The 20,543-nt window shown below is 41.5% G+C and overlaps 1 protein-coding gene across 2 annotated transcripts in view; it reads left to right on the top strand.

Annotated features, from left to right (window-relative positions):
- The window catches only part of ELMO1 (engulfment and cell motility 1), a 309,086-nt gene that overhangs the window by 79,429 nt on the left and 209,114 nt on the right, over positions 1–20,543 (top strand). For both annotated transcript variants that reach the window (XM_075418684.1, XM_075418683.1), the window contains 2 exons: positions 7,731–7,900; positions 19,500–19,535. In XM_075418684.1, the coding sequence (XP_075274799.1) occupies positions 7,731–7,900; positions 19,500–19,535 (206 nt within the window). The remainder of the gene's footprint in view (positions 1–7,730; positions 7,901–19,499; positions 19,536–20,543) is intronic.

Here is a 20,543-nt window from a genome sequence, read left to right as displayed (position 1 = left end):
ACCTGCTAGAGCTACGTGGGAAATGTTTTTTTTCTTCCTGTGGAAATATGAAGATTCTGAAAAATTTTCCCCCTTTTTTATCTATCCTACATCAGTATAGAACTGAAATTATCTCCACCTTCCCCCAGGAAAAGAAAATCATACCAAAAATGCTTTTTGAAGAGGTGGAAGAATTAGAAAAGGAGGAGATGAAGACTGAGAGAAATTAAGAGGAGCCGTGTAGATTACGCAGTGTCTGGGATGCAGCCATGTAGTTCCAGAGAGGCCTGAGCTGCCTGCTTCCTAGCTGTTGTGGGCAAAACGAAAAATTTGTCCTGAACTTCACAAGCATTTTGAGGAAACTTTTTTCTCCTGGAATAGTTGAGAGGAATCATTTTGACCAGTTCTGAAGGCTGCAGGAATTTAAAATGCTTTTCTGGTTCTTAATTTTCATGCAGCTTATTACCATGACAGCCAGTAGTCTGGCTATGCCCATTCACAATTGTGTGCTGCAAGTCATTGAAAATTAGGTGAGAAGGAAGAGATACGATCTTTCTGAGATCTGTTGTCTTTAGCCTCAAATTGTGTATTGCTCATGTACCCAGAGAAAATACTTTTAAAGATTAAAAGGAGGGAAGGGGAAAAAGGTAGTTTTATCTAGACTTTCTAAACCAATATTTTTGGTTGGCTTTTTAAAGGATTTGAAATCTAACTCCCCAAATCTAAACGTTAAATACTTTCTCTCCTTTGATCTCAGATTTGGATTATTTTGTGTGTTCATATGGAGATCTTTTTCTGAAAAGCATTGCTAATATTGCAAGGACAAAACTGCAGTTATGGTGCACTGCTAAATCCATTATAAACTTCAGAGATTTACAGCGTGTCTATTTTAAACTTCTTAGAGTTAAAACTTTGCAAACGGCAGTCGTTAGGCCTGGTGGGAATTTGAGCTGCCTCTTTGTTTCCATAGGTCTGTTTGCTAAGTTTGTGCAATTCTCTGAAAGGCTGTTTTTTCTAAACAGTGCTATTTTTTTTCCTCTATAAACCACTCGCCACACAGATACTCTGTTTCCTAGGTAACTTGAGTACAGATTGAATTTCTCTCATATTATCTTTGTTCCTATATCATCTTTCTTATTTATTTTTAACGTCTCCTGTCATCTTTCTTAACAATTCTTTGTGCTGTTTTGTGTTTTGCAGTTTTCCGTGACCTATTTTCCCCCTTTGTCCATTTACATTTCTGAAGGGACTCATCAAGAGTTTCTTACGCAACATTTCTTTGTATTTGAACATATGTGGCAGCTGAAATGCCAGATTGCTATTGTCTGTTTTGTGATACCCATATTCCAGTGGATGGTGGGTAGGTGTATAAATGAGCTGTAATTGCTCTCAAGTGTGAGACTGTTCTGAAAGGACAGTTGTGTCCTGTAATGCAGCAAGCGGGGTCCAACCTTTCAGTGCGTGCAACTGCAGGATTCCTTTGATTGGATCCTGCAAATCCTCGTTCAAATAACTGATCATTTTGAGAGGGTGCTAAAATACTGGGAAAATTAAACTGAAGGAACTGCCCTCTCGATCTATTTATTTTATTTAGTCATTTTCAAACAGAACTGATTATTTGAACACTCAGTGTTGGTTTGAAAGTAGCTTCTTGGCCACTGAAAAACCATGGCTTGCTCATGAGCTACGTGCCTTAAATGTTGAGTCAATGGGTAGCCGTTTCTAGTGGGGTATTCACGGTTCCTGATCATTGACTTTTGTGCATGTTTTTCTTTGATCCCCTGATTGGAGATCGGTTGAGTTCTCCAGCCTGTAAGTTGTTTGTAGGCAGCTGTATTAGCATTTCTAGCATGAGCAATCATGTAAATAGGTGTGATCATTAACACTCATAGTGTTTTCCCTGAATGCTTTTACAAATATGAGCAATGTGGGTTTTTTATTTATATGTGCTCTACACAGGCTAGGAAGTGTAGAGGGTTTTTTAGCCTGTTTCTGCTTATGCATTTGAATCTTCTATCTTTGACTAAAAGTTCAGGAATCTGGTCTGTAATCTTTGATCTACAGGTGCTTTAATATGTGCTCAACTGACTTAATGTTCTTGAAGTTCAGTAAATGCATAAATGTTTGCAGGTCCAGCCTATGATTTGGATTATGTTGATCATATAATGGTGAATTAGTTATTACTGAACACTATAACAGGAGCACTGATCGTGGAAGTTAATGAGCCACTTCTATATTTGTCTGCTCGTAGTACAAGAGGAAGATTTGGAAAGTGAAGCTGGTTGTCTTTTTATAGGTAAAGATTTAATCTCTCATTTTCAGGTTTCCAAAGGCGTATTTTGAATAGTAAGCAAAAAGGATGGTTTCATATGGAAGAGGAAAAATTGCTTCTCAAGCATTCAAAAGTGGCTGCTGATTGCGTAAACTTACTTTAGGCATATTTACATAATACATATGGCTATGCATCTGTAACGCTTTTATCATTGATTTAGGATGTGACCACTTCCCTGTTCCTCTGTTTCTGCCTCCTTACTTACGTACAGCGATAGCGCAGGACTGCTCTGTGTATTACATTTGTACAGGGCTTTAGATGTAGAAATTGTGCTTGAGTATTAATGTAAAAATGTTAACAATTAATATATTTACTAGTTAAAGCGTAATTTCATTGCTTGCCTGTTGTCAGACGCTAGTTGGCCTTTCTGGGTCTGTTGAATCTGGTTTATGTATAATGATAAATATGTAATGTACCCACTCCTCCATTGCTTTCTGACGTATATGCAGTTGTAGGTGAAGTGGCAGTGACAAGCCAGGCAAAGGCAGAAATTTAAACCAGCGTGGTGTTTCAGCACCGAGTGATTTAAATTAAACCACAGAAGTGCACCTGTTTGGTTAGTACAAAACTGTATTTGGTAGTTCCTGATTGTCTGCATGCCTTTTCTCTAGCAGAAAGTTGAATAATGTAACTAACTTACCTGCAGGGAAGACCACAATACTCATATTTTATTTTACTTGCTTTTTGTAGAGGATAAAGAAGAAAACTGATTGCATAATAGCAAAACAACAATTTGAATCAGTGGTCCCGATTTCTTCCATAGCACGTTAATGTTTGATAGTGGTTGCTTTAGAATCTGTCCTCCCTCCTGCGCTGGCTCACTGTATTTTGTATTCTGTATAGAAACCCTGCTTATGTCTGGGTAATAAGTTATTTTCAAAGTTTGCACAAAGTATTCAGTGGCAAAGAAATGATAATTTGAGGAGTAGAATCCGTTGTTAGGATGATCTTGGGATTCTTAACCTCCACATGGCCAGCTGAGCCTCTAAGCAAGTCACATCTTGGATTTAGGTTATTAGTTTTCTTTTTAAGCTGACAATCTCATCAAGTGGCTGCTTTTAAGCACCGCTGCTCTCTGAGGGCAACCTTTCCGTCTGTCCTTGGAGCAAGTCATTTAAGACTAGACATGCAGCTGATGCCTCTTGACAGCCTTTCGAAATGCTGGGGCTTCAACAGGGAGCGTTTTACAAGCTTCCCCTCTTCTTTCCTTTCTAAACAGGAGGGCAGTTAGTACTGTCTTTCATTTACTTGAACAGCCGCATTTCTGTTAATTCCCTCATAACGGTTCTCAGTTGGGCAGATTTTATATATTTATTTACTCTTACCTGAATGATATTTCGGTAAGAGCAGAGACATGGCAGCTTGTTCTATGGTTGCTTTAATGAGCTGTGCTCTCTGTCCATCCACTGATGGATTGTAAATCATTAAAATAGCTCCCTGGTAAGCACTCAGAGCATATTTCATCTCGGTTTCATTTTTTGATGTAGTCGTGAGCTGTACATTCCATAAGCACGTATGAGTGCTATGGCAACAAGAACTAGGAGGCTTGTGAGAATTGCATGGTATTCACTGAAGCAATATTTTCACCCATCAGGCACTTGTGATGACAACAGCCAACATTGCTTTTGGCCATGTTTCTAGTAAGACACATACCAGCACTCTTGCTGAGACAAATATTTGTTTACCCCTTTAATCAAGATCTGCTCTGCCAGAATTAGGTCTTTTCTCTTCTGGTAGTAGGAGCAAGGTTTACTGGATGCAGTGTCTTGCAAAACTTGTGTAATGTAAGATAAGTACAGCTGTGTAGAAACTTTGCTGATGGGGCTTTAACACTGGCATAGTCAGATAAAACCCATGATGTTAGTAAGCTCTCTTTTATGCGCTTAAAACAGAGCTGAACCACTTTTGTAGGAGAGACACTGCTTTATAGATTTTTGTGCTCTGTAGAGGGGCCCAGGCTGTCTCTGATCTAAGACTATATTTTGGTTTTAGCGTGGTGAATTTCAAAGCTCTCCCTGACTTCAGAGGAAACAGGATTAATGTACCTTTGCCTGGAGAAAAGAAGGCTCCCGGGTGACCTTAGAACAGCCTTCCAGTACCTGAAGGAGGCTTACAGGAAGGATGGAGAGGGACTTTTCACAAGGGTGTGTAGTGATAGGACAAGGGGGAAAGGCTGTAAACTAAAAGAGGGCAGATTTAAATTAGATATTAGGAAGAAATTCTTCACCATGAGGGTGGTGAAACACTGGAACGGGTTGCCCAGAGAAGCTGTGGATGCCCCCTCCCTGGAAGTGTTCAAGGCCAGGGTGGATGGAGCTCTGAGCAACCTGGTCCAGTGGAAGATGTCCCTACTCATGGCAGGGGGGTTGGAACGAGATGATCTTTAAGGTCCCTTCCAACCCAAACCATTCTATGATTCTGTGGTAGGATGATCGCACTCATGCTGCTGTTCTGCAGTATCGGTGAGCTGCTGGTGCACATCCCTGTACTGGTCTCGGTTTTGGTGAGAGGCAGAGTTAGCTCTTTCCATGCTTGGTATTGATCCCTGCATAATGGAAGTCTAACTGGGATGGAAGGAGCAGTTTACCGGTGCCAGATGTTCATGCTGGGGCAGGAATCTCTCCTCAAGAGGAAGGGTGAGCTTGATGATTAATAATCTGTTGTTGACGTGTACGAAGGTGAGGTGTTGTTTCACAGCAGGTGTAGGTGTGATGTGAAGGAGTTTGGAGAAGGATGTTCTCCTGGCTCTTTTTACATGTACTTGCTTGCTACTGTGCTGCACAGGTGATTACACACAGTCCCATCTGTTTGGCTACAGCTCTGCTGCCCAAGTTCTGCCCACTCAGACTTACTGGTTGGGCAGCTCGGGGGAGCTGCTCAGTTACACTGAAGCAGGTGTTTTGTTCATCTTTCCTATTTGTTTCATTTTTATTGAGCTTTCAGAGGACCCACTTCCCATGGAAAGCTGGAAGAACTGTATCCTTCATTAGGCAGATACTGGGGGTGGAAACTTCCCAGAACCGTGGCAGGTGCAAGAAGGCGTACGCACAGGTCTTAATAAGCTTGAGGTTAAGTTTGAGCAACCATAATGGAGCCCTGGAACAGGTTGCTCAGAGAGGTTGTGGATTCTCCTTCTCTGGAGATATGCAGGACCCACCTGGACAAGGTCCTGTGCAGCCTGCTGTAGATGACCCTGCTTTGGCAGGGGAGTTGGACTAGATGATCTCCAGAGGTTCCTTCCAGCCCCTAACATTCTGTGATTCTGTGAACCATTTCCAAAGTCAGTGGAATGCAGCTGCTATGACAGTAGTGAAGATTTTCCGAAGTGTTTCTTTTCTGAGGTGGGCAGGAATTTGGATGTTGCATGTATTCTGAGAAAGAGACTAATGTTTTGAGAATGCTTTGTGTCTCTGAGTCTTCCTGAGTTGTTATAGTGGGGAGTCGAGAGTAGAAACAGCTCAGTGAAGGAGGTCATTTGATGAGGTAGGAGCTGGCTGTTGGACTTCTGGTTCAGGTAACAGTAGTGGTTGCTCTGAATTTTTGTAGCTGATTATTCAGGAGTACTTTAGCAAAACTTCCTTCACCCTCTCTGAGCGTTGGAGGAAGTATGTTGTGTTTATCCTGGAAGTTGGAAGTTAGTGTGATCTAGTTTTATTTCTTCCGTAGGCTTTGACAAATGATATAGCCTACCATCCGCTTAAGTTTGAGAGAATATTCTTTTAGTACCGTTTGGACAGACAATGCCACTACAGAGAGACTGCATAAGCCATTTTTTCCCCATTACAACTCAAACCAGTTGATGAGTAGGAACTTACGGTGACAGAAGGACCTTCTGGGTGACAGGATTCTGCCTTTTGTACGTAATGTAACTGCTGTGGCTGCACCACCCAACACTTAATGCATGGAAAAGCTTAGGACTAAAGGTACTCTGCTTCTTTTCAATGCTGTCTTCACTGAAGGTGTTAACCACAGTCTACTAACTAGAAGATATTTCCTCCCCGTATGTGCTCCTCACCATGTAAGTTCTGGCCAAAAGCTGATTGGAGACCGTGCATTGATTTTTTTTTGTGAAAATGGGAAGTAACAACCCTTGCTAATCTCAGAGGATATTGGGTCATTTAATTTATCAATGTTTGTGAAGCAAAGTTATGTAGATAGGAAGCTGTATCTCTAACAACATGATGGTGTTTTTTTCCTGTGTTCCCTGTTTAAATGTTCTCTTGCACTAAATACGTCTACTATCTCAGGATCTTGATCCGCAGAGATGACCATCTTTGTGAAGAATATATAGATTACTTGAACAGAAAAGGAATTGTCTGTCAGCACAGCCTTTTCTTCTATTTGTCTTCTCCAGCTGAGAAACAATAAGCATAATCTCAGAAAAAATAACTCTCAGCAGAATTTACCATTAATTTGGTTTTCTAATGACACATAGCTTCTCATTCACCTTTCATTCGTTGCAGGTAAGAAGCGAATTTTAGGAAATTGAATTTTTCAAGTATCTGTATATAGTGAGAAGGATTATTTTTCTAAGAAAATTATTGGCTAGCTAGTTATTAACAAGCTTTTGGGTACTGTGTTCAGGTAAATGAAAGCACTAAATTGAAAACGTCAGATGTATTTTAAACTATTTGTACGGCTAAAGAGCGAGACAATGTAACATGCATTATTTAAATATCCCTTTAGCTTTTTATCATCTGTGTTCATGTAGGATTTCACCATCTCATCCTGTATTTGAAGCATTAATGGGCAGAATAGCCTAATATATGTGGATGTTGAACTTGCATAAAGATGTATAAGTGATAATATCATGATAATATCATAGTATTATGTGGAAAGTAGTTGTTACTATGCTCCTTGTAAGAGAGTGTGTGAGTTTTTGAATTTATTGTGAACAAAAGGAAGATGGGGAGACAGGAGCAGAAGGCCTGAAGTTGGTCTCTACTGATATAACCTGATTAGGACAGTGTATGGTCTTCATTGTTAAAGGTCATGGGAAGCGCGTGAACTGAGTAAGCGTTGACAGGAAAAAAAAAATGCTGCCGTTATTATACTGAGATTGTCTGATGCAATTTGTTTCGTTTTCATTTCTACTTTTATTGATATGACACACGTGGTCTTCAAGCCAAAGGCTGTCTTTTGTAGTGCTTACATTTTGCCTGAGACAATGGGACACCTATTCATTGCTCAGCTTATGATTCTGCAGCAATCCAAATAACAGAGTAATACATGAGCAATATACTTTTACAAACGTAATTCATGTGTGAGCTACTTAATAATTTCAAAGCATGCCTGTATTAAGTATCATTAATATTAAACATGGCCATTGTTCCTGCTTCTGCTGACGTTTTATTCATTATTGCCATTGTAATAAAAGCTTTTTTTTGTCTTTGTTTTGTATGTTTTGTTTCTCTTTTAGGCTCAAAATGCACAGCAGCTCCATGAGAGGATCCAGTCTTCGAGTATGGACGCAAAATTAGAAGCACTGAAAGACTTAGCCAACTACTCACGGGATGTTACATTTGCCCAGGAATTTATAAACCTAGACGGCATTTCCCTCCTAACACAAATGGTTGAAAGTGGCACAGAGTAAGTGTTCTGCTTATACTCTGATGTTCCTCCCGTATGGGGTGCTTTCATGCTCACTCTCTGGGTGCCTGAAGTATTTCTCTATACAGCTTCTAAAATTACATAAAAATAAAACATCCGAAGAGTTCTGGTCTACTAGAATAGTACACCCATTATCAAGGAGAATTTTTTTTTTTAATTTTTCCTTACAATGGCTGGTGAGGGGTTTTCCACAGAGAAATTAAGTACTTTTTATAACCCAGTAGTCCTTAGATTGGGAAATGTAAAAGCACACTCTCGCTGATCCCTGCCTGGTATGTGGTCAATGGTTTATTGGACTTTGAATCCTTATTGCCTAGCTTTAGCTATGTACTGGATTTCTAGTAGCTCATGGTTTCATCTTCAGTGCTTTGAGGTTGTGGTCTTTAGTTTTTTTTTGCAGTGATGTGGTCTATGGCACATATTATCCCACTTTAAAAAAAAAAACCCAAAACCCAAAAATGCTTGTAGTCATCAAATTTGTCAGCTAGTCTTATATTCGTAGAATATTTGCTGTTTGGGGACCAAATTAAATTTAAAACCGAAGATAGGCTTGAGTTAATGTAAATGTATGCATACAATTACTGTACTGATTAAAAAATATACTGAATGGGCAGGCTCACATGTGCCTATGAAGATCAGAACATAAGCACATTAAGGTCACTGCCTCTATAGTTTATTTTTCATTAATTTATTTAAGCTAAATGGTTTAACTTATGCCACTACGGAAAGTATTTAAACTGAAGCAATTTATTTTCTGTTTAAACAGACAGGGAGCATGCACACTTTTTCAAAGGATTTCTTTTAGCTGCAGCAAAGCTAAAGCAAGTGTTCCCTCCTCACCCTTCGGATGTGTCAGTACTACTGTTTTGTAGCTGCAGGCTGGGCCAAGCTGTAGCAGACTGGTCTGGATCAAAAATAACTGTTTGGGAGGGAAACTACTTAAGCCAGCAGCTTTCACCGTTGAAAGAACTGCTCAGCAAATTACACCCTAGTAGTAATTCCTGGTTAAAGGTATACGTTTTCAAACCGCACAGCAGGCTTGCATACTGGACATGTAAGCAGAGTCTATAGCTTTATTTTTTTTTTTGTTAAAGGGGTTTGCAGTTGGAGGCATTTCAGAATTTTCCTAATGTATCACCAAAGATGCATTGATCGATCTACCTGTCTAATCTATTTATCAGTGCTTCAGCCTGTGGGGAAAAACACTGTCTAGTTTGGGCAATGAACAAATACGCAGGCTGTAAGAGTTTCCAGCAGCTTCACGTGTGGATGAACTCTGAAGTACTCACTGCAGTCTTTTTCGTGTTCAGCAGCCTAAGTGTTCTGCAGCTTCTGAGGGGGTCTGCATGTCAGGTTTTTCCAAGTCTGGCTGTGCAAACAGAGTTGTAAAGCAAGGACATCTGTGCTGCACTGTACATTCCCCTCTGCTTTTATACTGTACGTCACTGGCTGATAAGTGCATATTGAACAGAACTGGAGATTTAATGAAAGGCACAAATCCTGATATGCACAGACTCAGCAGCCTAGGCCTGCCATGGTGCTGCTGCTTTCATTTCTTGTCCGACTTCGAGCTATTGATCCTGTCCTCCTACTTTAGGGTCTGTCACTCATTGCTGTTTCAGCCCACTAAGCCAACAGGCAAACTACTTCCACAGAAGAAGCATTTTTTTGGTTTGATTTGGTTTTTGCATTTATTATTACAACAAAACAGCTTCCTAAAATAGCCTGTGAGTGAACAAGGCGTGTGTGGGAGGCAAAGAAAGGTAATGTGTGGAGGAGAGAATGGGACAAGGACAGGCAGCCATTTGAGTGCCCTAGGCTGTCAAGCAAAAGCAACTGGAGTCAGTCTGTTGTCCTCTTACGTTCTTTAGTCCTGTTTTCGCTTGGACCCTCTGCAGTACTGTCAGTAGGAGGGTGTCCCAAGACGCTCGCTGAGCAAGCCAAGCAAGCTGAAGGAAGGCCTCCTTGCCATTAGCTCGCACCCTGGGCTGTGTGCCTTCAGCAGTGTGGGCTGTGCTGCTGACCAGGTCACCAGAAGCCTTCAAACCAAAAAGCTCTTTTCTCTCCTTTTCCCACCCCAATACCTGCCACTTTCTTTTCCCCAGTGGTATTTTTATCTCTAATCAGTGGTAGACCTACCCACACAATTATATTAGTGTTAGAAAAGGGGGAAGTAGCAGAGAAGGAATGAGCAGCCAGAAGTTTTGGGGAAGGGCAGAAACTTCTTTGATGGCCAAGTTTTAGAAGGCAATATATTTTGTAAGGATACCTTTAAGGTATATCTTCACTGCGGAGTTCTTGCCCACCTTTGAGTTACTGCTGTTGAGCCAGCCTTGCTTAAATGAGGCTGCGACTCCAGCACACAGCCAAGAGAACCCAAATGGCTTGGTGCTGCTGACAGATGGTCGGGCTCCCTGCCCTCATCTCTGGGTCCTTGTGTGTCAACACCTGCTCTCCAGCCCGCTCCTGCTTCCTTCCTGGAGCTGGTTCTGGTGCCTGGATGCTTCACAAAGCCAATCCAGCTTGTCATCTTGGCTGAAAAGTATCCATGTCTGTTTTGCAGAGTTAAGTTTTCTGCTCAGTTTGAGACCTGCAGAAGCCAGAGAGGAAGTGGGCACGAGTGGATGCAGAAGAGTCCCTTTTTTGTGGCAACAGACCACTGCATTGGCATCGGTGCGTCACTGAGCCACAGCCTGAGAGCAGGCCTGTTGTGAAGTAGCATGAGAGTGGCTGTCTCTGCTCTGGTGTCGCAACCTGCAGACTGGCAGGGAGACCCTGAGGGGGTCGGAGGGGACGGGACGTACCCCCTGGGGCAGCTGCTGCTGCAGCGCTGCGAGGAGCCCCTCTGTGCGCTCTCCCAGCTGCCCGGGAGTTAATGCAGCCGAGGGCAGCCATGCAGCCGTGAGCCCAGGCTGAGTGGTGCCTCTGTTCACGGTGCGGTGCAGCTGTGCTAGAAATCAATGAATTTTGTTAATTCAAGCTTTATTCTCTGTGTTCCCCAAAGGGGCAGACAGTACTCATTAGAAGTACCGTCATGCTCAGTGCAAGATTGCTCTGAGGTTTTCTCTGCACGTGGAACTCATGTTAGGGGCAGCTCTTAATAACACACTCAAGTTATAACTTAAGTTTTAGTGGGCAGCCTCTGGAAAGTAAGACTCCAGCATTTTATATAACTTTCACCGAGGAAGAGGACTATGCTTTATTTATAGTTTATTTATTGTGCTACTTACTCATTATTTCAGTGAAGCTGAGGACTATAAAAGTGCGGTGACCACAGTAAGAGAATGTAAATCCTTGGGTTTCTAGTTACCTCTGCTTCATTTTGCTGGTGATAAAAGAAGTGGTAATATAAAAAGTTGACAAGAACTAACAGTTTTTTCTAGTTAACTTTCAATATGTTATATTCCTGAATATTGAAGAAAATTAGAATGCATTAGAGAACAATCTTGGCAGTTTCTTGCTCTTAATATACCTTGAAATATAACAGATTGAGAGAAGTTGTTTATTTTGTGTACGTTTTCAGAAGCGGTTTTAATTCTACGTGTAGTTACCATAATTTGGGCCAAATCTCCTCGAGTGTCTGTGGCTTAGCGCAAATGAACTGTAGACGCGGTGCGTGCTGAGACAAAGCCATAGGGGTTGGTGGCAGGCGGATTGTAGGGTGCATAGGGCCCTAGTGAAGCTGAGGGTGCATCCTGTCGTTACGAATACATTTATCTTAGCAGAGATGCAGCATGTCTTAGAAACTGTCTACGTGTATCTCAATCCTGTTAATTGAAATGGCTCGGCTTTGTTTCTTCTTCAGGCTCATTCTTGCTTCCAGAGCACGCTACGAGACTCTTGTTAACTGAAGGAAAAAAAGCAAAAGAAAAAAAGTGCTGGTTTTATGTTTATGATTCAGGTGACCTGTAAATTATAGCAGAGATTGCAAGACACATTAGGTCACGAAAATCAAGTAGATACTGATTCCATTTTATAATGATCCATGATGTCCCATCATTTTTTGGACTCTGTGCATCTGTATCACCAAAGGAGGGGTCTGCGTGTGAATACACAGTTATTTTCTTTTTCAGAGACTTTTCAGAAAGAGATTTCCATAACATTTCTATTGCTGTTTTTTTTGTCTGAAGCCCAGTTCGTGCCTAGTTAAGGGGAGTTGAACATGCAGTCCCCCTGGCTGGATGTACAAACAGTGTAAAAGGGAAGTGTAGGGGTGTGCTTGTTCCGCCCCCCCCTCAGACTGCAGTGGCCTGAAAGGAGGCAGGAGGAGAGCAGTGCTAGAAGGTCCTAGTTACCATAATCACTGAAGAAAAATGTGTTCAGGAACCACACTGGAAGAAATGATCATGTCTCCTTGCTACCCCATCTGAGATAATGTAGTTCACTCATTCAGAGCTGTATTCCATTGTATAGCCCAGAATTAATATTTCAGAAAATTATGGCTGAATAAATAGCCTTTCTGATGTGGCAGAAGACTGGTGAGGATGTGAGGTTTTTTTCTTGATGTGTCAGAAGGGTTGTGTGACTGGGACAGACTCTCAACCTTCCTTAAAAGGAAGAAAACCTCCTGATAGTCCCTTATAAAGTAAGAAAAGGAAAATGTAAGTCACAAGCCATAAATATTGAAAGACCAAAAAGTTAATAAAAGGAATTTAAATTTATTTTTGTCATTACCAGTAATAATAATAATCTCATGACTGGGAGGAAAAGGAGGAAGGCCTATGCAGAATTTTCAGTATTTTTTTTATTGGCAGTATCACAGTCTCCATCACTTGTCATTTGGCTGAAATAACATGCAGTTTTTGCCAAAAAAAATGAGACTATGCTAAGCCTAGCTGTCTTGACAGTAACCAGAATTGTTTCTGCTGCTGTTGAGAGGGTGGTTCTTCAGAGGTCTGCTTCATCCCTGTGGCTGTGCTGAGCAGCTGTACAGCCGTGGCACAGGATCATGCTAGTCAATGCTGCTCAGACATGGTTGTAGATAGCCTGGTTTTAATTTTAAGAGAGTTGTAATTGCTTAATGCACAGTTTGGAGAGGAAAAACTTGCTTTAAATTGGGATGGTTCTTAAATTTTGTCATCTTCCTACTGGAAATAGTAAATGCAGCTAGATCAGATTCATGTAAGCTTCTAAATAAATGTGTGTTTGTATGTTTGTTGACTCCGGACTGAGAGTGTCTTCTGTTGAGCACATGCAGTTGCAGAGTTGGCTGCTGTACAGCTGGAAGTCTCTGAGGCTGCAAATGTGCATGCTTTAAGGACAAATTGTATTCTTCACTGAAATTCTAGCTCTTGACTTGCCTTACAGAGATAATACAGTATACCAGCCCAGTGGAAAACTGAAGATGGATTGGTTTGGAGTTACTCCGACTTTAACACGCTTTTTGGGACAGTTGCTCACATACCTACCTGCTAATGGTTTTTTCCATCCCAGTCTGATGAGTATTTCAGTAGTGCTGTCAAAACACTTAAGCAGCCCTTGCTCACAGCCACTTGTTCCTGTCCTGCTTCATCTGAAGAGTTATGCCAGTACTGTTTGTAGCAAACTGGACTGGAAAACTGCTGTAGATTATTAAAAGTGACAATAAAGTGTACTTTTAATACAATATTCCTCAACCCAGTTCAATTCCCTGAATGAGCTCGCAGTGTTGCCCCGGAAAACAGATGTGCATGCACAACTCGCTGGGTAAATGGAAAATGATTTTTCAGAAGATATGAACAATGCTAAGTTAGTAGGTCTAAACAGAGTAATCCTTTTCCACTCTTCCCAGCTGCTGGCTGCGTGGTCCCTGTTTCCTCTCTTGGTCAGCTCCAATGCTCATCTGACTCCTCAGTGAGCCAATTTAGTTTGCTAATCCATCAGAAAATAAAACAGATGATGGAGAGAAGAAAACAGTTTGTATTTTTGACAGCACTGGGCTGTTAGACAAGCCGAGCCATTCCTGTGAAGCTTCACCTGGAAGCATAGATTACTTAATCTGACATTGCTGCCAAAATCAATACTTGTCCAGCAGGGGCTTTCCACAATCTTCATTTCTTAGTGCTTCCGTAATGTTGGGAGAGGGTGACTATTGTCTATGAGGCAAAAATCCAAAATAGTGTATAAAATCAGGTTGTCCGGTTATACCACTGTGGAGATGGTAATGGCAGGAGAACGAAAGGGCTGCAGCCCAATCTTTCAGTGCAGTTCCCGTAAAGGAAGAAAGTGGGATGGGTGTTCTTTGTGGGTGGATTTTTGTGTTGGTTTATTTTTCTCCTGCTTACTCTCTTCTGGGTTTGTTTCCCCATGAGTCTTCAGGCTTGGATTCCACCCTCCCTCTCAACACACACGAGAACAATTTCTTGTATATCCTTCTGATCAATGTCAAATACATAGCGCACACTGTACATTTTAGATCCAGCCTCATCTGAAGATTGAACTTCCAGAGATCACATATTTGGAGAAAAGGAGAACTGCTGCTCCTTGCACTACCTCCTTCCTAAGTGCCTGTGCTTAAGAATATTAGCATTTAAGTGACCCCTGCTAAGCGGTGATGTCAACACCTTGCTGACAGGAAAGGGGAAGAGGAGAGAAGACAGTTTTACTGTTTTTTGCTTGGCAACCACTATTGTAAAATGTGATAAAAGGAGTAATTCCAGGAGTGGATTTGTATTTCCAAATGTTACTCGGCGTACCAAGCTGGACAAAACTATTTTTTTTTTTTAACTCCAGACAAAACTGTAGCATTTGAGGAACCAGCAAAAATAAGGAGAGCTTAAAATCTCCACTTCTGCAACTTTCCAGGATGTTTTTGTCCCTTGAATTGTGGTGGCTGTGGGATGTTGTGGTGGCTGTGAGGAGTGGGAGCACTACTGCGTAGTAGCAATTTTGCAGATTTCATCCAAATAATTTATTTCAACCTCCTGGCCAGAGTGTTTCCCAGACTTTTTTTATATGTAATAGCTGCACCCGATACAGACGGAAGCCAGAAATACGTACTGTTGTGTATTTGTCTTGTCATATTTCTAAACACTGCCTGTTACCCAGAATGTGGGCTATCCTTGTGTTTGCCTGAAAAGCAGTAGCCAAATAGCGATTTAATGTGGTTAACAGGTCGTTCAAGAATCATAGAATCATTTAGGTTGGAAAAGGCCTTTCAGATCAAGTCCAACAATTAACCTAACACTGCCAAGTCCACCACTACACCATGTCCCTACACACCACATCTCCAGGGCTTTTCAATATCTCCAGAGATGGTGACTCCACCACTTCCCTGGGCAGCCTGTTCCAATGCTTGACAGCCCTTTCGGTGAAGAAGCTTTTCCTAATATCCAATTTAAACCTCCTCTGGCGCAACTTGAGGCTATTTCCTCTTGTCCTATCACTTGTTACTTGGGAGAAGAGACTGACAGGCACCTCGCTCCAACCTCCTTTCAGGTAGTTGTAGAGGGCGAGGTGGTCTGCCCTCACCCTCCTTTTCTCCAGGCTAAAGAAGCCCAGTTCCTTCGGCTGCTCCTCCTAAGACCTGTGCTCTAGAGCTTCCTTGCCGTTCTTTGGGCACACTCCAGCACCTCAATGGCTTTTTTTCTAGTGAGGAGCCCGTCTATCATTCTGTCACTTTTTCTGCACAGAAGGAAGTTTTTGTGAACATCTTCCACCTTTGGTAATAACGGCCCTCTCCACAGCCATAGTGCATGAAGAGCTTTTATCCTCACTTGTATTTTTATCCTCCTCTGTACATCTTTAAACAGTGCAGGCTGAGGTAGGTTGGTTGCGGTGATGTAGTGTGGCTGTTTTGGCTCTTGGCATTGCGAACTCCAGTGGCTCTGCACTGTCTTCCCCAGTGGGACAACATTTAGTAGTTCTCCACAGTGCAGACAAGCCCTTACTGTGCGCTGTTTGTTACCCCACCTGGGGTTTGGATTTCGGGTGTCTTTGGTCCTTGTACAGCAATTTTTGCACATGAACAGATAGGAGTTGAGCCGGTCAGGTCCTTGCTAAGCTGATCTCCACTGGAAGTTGCTCGTGACGTAACCAGGAGTGTTGGAGCGAGAATTAAGTCCGTATGGCTTGGGGAAGTCCAAAGGGAACTGCTGCACCTTGGGATTCAGCTGGAAACGTATCACAAAGTTGCTCTGAGGCCAGACGGGGAACATACTATGGTAGCAAAATGTCTGAACTGGTAACTTATCATTAATGCTCATTTTGCATTATATTGGCATTTATTTTGAGATTTCTCCCTGTATAAAAATTGCTGTCTGTTTTTGTCTTTCACCACTATAGTATCTGGACCTTTCACAAACTCTAGATGATTTACCCTCATAGCGTTTGTGTTTTGGCCGTGGTTTTATTGCCATCTGTGCGATGGCTCAAGTGCAATTGAGGGATGGTTTCTAAAAAAAAAGATAAATACAAGTATTGAGCTAATTACAGCATCTAGATTAGTAAGACTTTCAGCATTTTTGACCATATCTGTGGTAACTCACCCAGGAAGTGTTTTACTGAACTGTATGGTTGCTACCACAGAGTTAGCCCTCGGGAAGAAACAACAGTTGTGTATATATAGAAGGAGGAGAGCTGATGGAGGTGGCAGACTGTGCTTGTTCTTTTCTGGGCTGGCTTGCTGGAAGAGTTAGCTTGGCTACTTCTTCAGTGATAACTTTAATGTGGTCTGTGGGTGAATATGATAGGAACTCCTGCTCATTCGAGGTTCTTCTGTATTAGGTTTTTGGTTTGATGATGGGATGAGAATAGGATGCACTCCTTTAGATAACAGCCTCCTCCTGTTCAGTGGTAAAAATCTATCTGTAGTCATCCTGTACCACGTTGCTGCAATATTTGATGTTCTAGATTGGTTGCTGCTATTATTACACTTTCCAAAGCAACAGAGTTAAATAGAAATTGTTTGGTCTAATACAATGGCTATCTTTCCTCTCAAGTCAAAATTTTCTGTCTTTGCATTGCTTCACCAGAAAAGTCCTATATTATTCAAATATTTCTTCTTATTATTCTAAATTTATATTTTCTTTTATATTACACATCTTCTGACCTCAAGTTAGCTGACTACCGGTTAACTCAAGATGGATAAGAGTTCTGTAAATAGTCAGAGAGTTTCTGCCTAAATGTTTTGTTCTAGGATTCCGATGTTTGTTCTTTAATCCCTGGGCTCAGTCATGGAGAAAATGCACCTGATTATAGCCTGTTGTGAAAAACCTCTTGCAAAACTGACTCTGCCCTTTCAAGTGCTACCAGGTTGCAAACACCACACTTACTTCTCTTTGATGTCAGACAGACACAGCACCAATTTCAAGTTTACTTGTTGCTCAGGCAAAGACGGAACCTGGATGAAAAGCAGCTGTTTTAAAAACTGGGCTCAGAAGGATGCTATGAAGTTTTGCAGGCTTGTGCTGCATAAGGTTGCTTGGATCCGTGCACGTTTGGGAGGTGACAAAACTGGTCTTTGTGGTGATGGTTGTTCTGGTTAGGCTTTAGCAGAGGCTGCAGCAGTTTGCAGAAGCACAGGGATGACATTCAGTTGGGATTTCCTACTGTGGGGAATGCTTTGAACTTTTCTGCTCCCAAAAGCACCTTGAGGGAAACTTTCTCTCCTTTTTAAGGCTGTCTGAGCATCAGGATGCGTTTTGCTCGTGAATATTGGCCACACAGATAGCTGTTGTAGCATAAAAGAACCAAAGCCATGAAATCCAAGAACTAAATCTTGTCACTCGTCTAATATGAGCTAGGCTGTAGCCCAGTCTGTGCTTGGATACACGATAAACTGTGTGCCATCGTGATCTTCAGGCATGAGTATTGCAGCTCACAGCTAGCAATGAAGGATTTTAAACCACTGTTCCTGTGATGCACTCTCTGTGTTTTCTCCTCTGATGGTTACACAAGCCAGCCCAGAAGTTGCCCTCCCTGAGAATTTTCTTGAAAAAAGTCCATGTATAGACTCATGCAGTCTCTGTAGAAACCATATTATTTATGCATAAACAGAATGGAAAATGCAAGGTGGGAGGAGTTACTGCTGTACCGAAACGGGACGGGGGGGAGGAGGAATCTAGCCAAGTCCTGTGCGAGAGTTGAATCAGCGATTGGAGAGCTTGGAGGCCTGGAGCTGCTGTGGGCATGGCAGCAAGTGCAAAGGGGAAGATGTGGGAAGAAGGGGACAGGGAGGAAGGAGGGACCTCTTAATTCTTTTTTTGAACAGCAGTCTGCCTGGTGTGGAGCTGCAGCCAACCCTCTGAAATGAAACTGTGAAAGACATTTAGAAGACGCAAGAAGGGGTTAAGTAGGAGATGGGTATTTCCCCCCCCCCCCCTTTTTTTTTCCTGTCTAAGTGGTGTTTTAAAGAGAAGTTATTTATCTTGGATGCCATTTTTACCATTGATAGTCTCTTTCTTCAGCTTGCTTGGTAGCATAATCAGCAGTTCTGAAGCCAGTTATTAGCAGGAGGATGATTTGCAAATTTTAATGAGTGGGCTGCAGCTTTCAAATGCACTTATTATTTGCCCTCCCTCTTCCCCCCCTTAATATTTGGCCTCCTGTTTCCTGAATAATATGATGCCATAGCTTCTGGTTCACCGATGAGATGCAAGGATGTATAACTTGGGGGGAAAAATAGAAAATGCCTAAGTAAAAAAAACTCTTAGGGTACATTAAACCACTTGCTGTGACTAGGAACCAAGTGTTTTGGAAGCTACTGGGAAAGCAAGAGCATCACACTGAAGGCCGGGTGTGTAGCTTGGCCTCAGAATCTGAATCAATAAGTGACATCCTTAAGTAGGTCACTGTCTTTCTCAAGTGGGTTGGTTCAGCACCTTGGGTCAAGGCATGTCCATCGATATGTGAATTTTAAGAGCAAAAGAGCTACGGGTGAGCTTACGCGTTCTGTTGGAAGAAGACTGCTGCACCTTGTGTGTCGTGGAGCTGGTGCAAAGTGCTTTTGAGCTGTTGAGTAAACAACTCTGTGGTTAAAAGCCCAGGGCAAATTCTTTGCCTCCTGTTGAAGTCAACAGAAAACTTGTCCCTGGCTTCAGAAGGTCGGGGTTTTGGTCTCTGTTGGTCCTAGCTACATGACAACTTTCAGCCATGCTCACAACTCTGACATCAGTATTAGTGATGGAGACTGGAAGTAAATAAAAGAGTTTTTCAGGCAACGGACTACGTGTCATAGCAATGAGACCGAAAATGCTTAATGTGTAAACCTTTATTGTTTTGTACCAAAGACTTCTTTTACACAAATTTTGAACTAATTTAGGATGCCTAGACATGCTTTAATGGTCAAGAGAAGCAGGTTTTAGAGAAGTATGATACATTTCCCCTATCAACTGTCTTTACTCGTCTGCTTTTTTCCTAACAGAAATTAACACATGTGTTCTGTACAAATATTTTACATTAATTTTGAATGTTCTTTACCAGTTACTGAACTGTTTCTATTCACAGTGAATTGTTAGTAATTTACTGCCTCTTATTGTGTGTGTGCCTTTGAATTTTATGAATCAAGTATGGGTATGTGGGGGTGTGTGTGTATGCATAGATAAATAAAGTACAGATGTTTTAAAGTGTGTTTCCTCACGTGCAAGTTTTAATTTTGCAGACGATATCAGAAATTGCAGAAGATAATGAAGCCCTGGTAAGAACCTGATTAGATCATCACCTTGCACACTTCCTCCTCTTTTGCATGACTGAGTTTAGGCCCTTGCACTAATCTTTGTATGTAAATACAACTGTGAATATTCATTCAGCCAGCCTTCAACATTCTCTGTTTTCTTCTCTTTGATGCCTGTTAAAATTTTCTGATGAAGCCTTTTTTGCTTTGCTTGTGGAATGGGTGCTTCATTTCTGTAACTTCTGCAGAGGCTTCTGCTATTTCCTAAGTAAGGCTTTTGTTTTGTTTTTTAATTTGAGCAGACAAATCATTTCCCTGCCTTCCCCAATTCCCCTTTTAAATTTATCTGGCTGGCATGATTGATAGTAGGCAATTTTAGTTGTTGATGTTAGTGAGATGAAAGTAAGAGTCATTGTGTGGGTTTGAATTCCTATTATTTGCTGGTCCCAGGTAATGCTAGTTGTTGCAGATAACTGCATAAAAGAAAACTGTAGTAAAGGGCCTCATATCAGAAAGTTCAGAAGCATGCTTATTGCCCTGGTGATTTTGAATGGGACTCTTCTGTATGCTTAAAGTTAAGCACAGGCTTCATAGGCTTTGATAAACTGGGACCGCAAGAGATATTCTAATATCTTGATTGGCTTGCAAGTTTGACATGTGAAGTATAGCTAAAACACAAGGAAGCAAAAGAAAAATTAATCAATTAACCATGTATCTGTCACTCCGAGAGCTTGATGTAGTTTATTACGCAGGAAATGTAGCTCCCCATCTGAATCCATGCTAAATCATACTTTCACAAATCTGCTGTAAACCAAGTTTTGAAACATTTATTATTAAATCATTGCCTAATAAATAAATTAGACAGTAAGAATAAATTTGGCAGGAAATTTAAATCCTTCCTTTATGTTTGCTTTCTCAATAAAGTTACTTGTTTCATAATAGGAAAGTTTAGATCCTGAGGAAAATGACATAAGGCTTTTAGAATTCTTGGCAGCAACCCCCCTGCCTAGACAAGGTACCTCCTGTGCATTT

This window comes from Opisthocomus hoazin, chromosome 4 (genome assembly GCF_030867145.1).
Source record: "Opisthocomus hoazin isolate bOpiHoa1 chromosome 4, bOpiHoa1.hap1, whole genome shotgun sequence".
NCBI lineage: Eukaryota > Metazoa > Chordata > Aves > Opisthocomiformes > Opisthocomidae > Opisthocomus > Opisthocomus hoazin.
The sequence above is the reverse complement of the archived record's forward strand: the minus strand, read 5'-3'. Positions and strand labels throughout refer to the sequence as shown.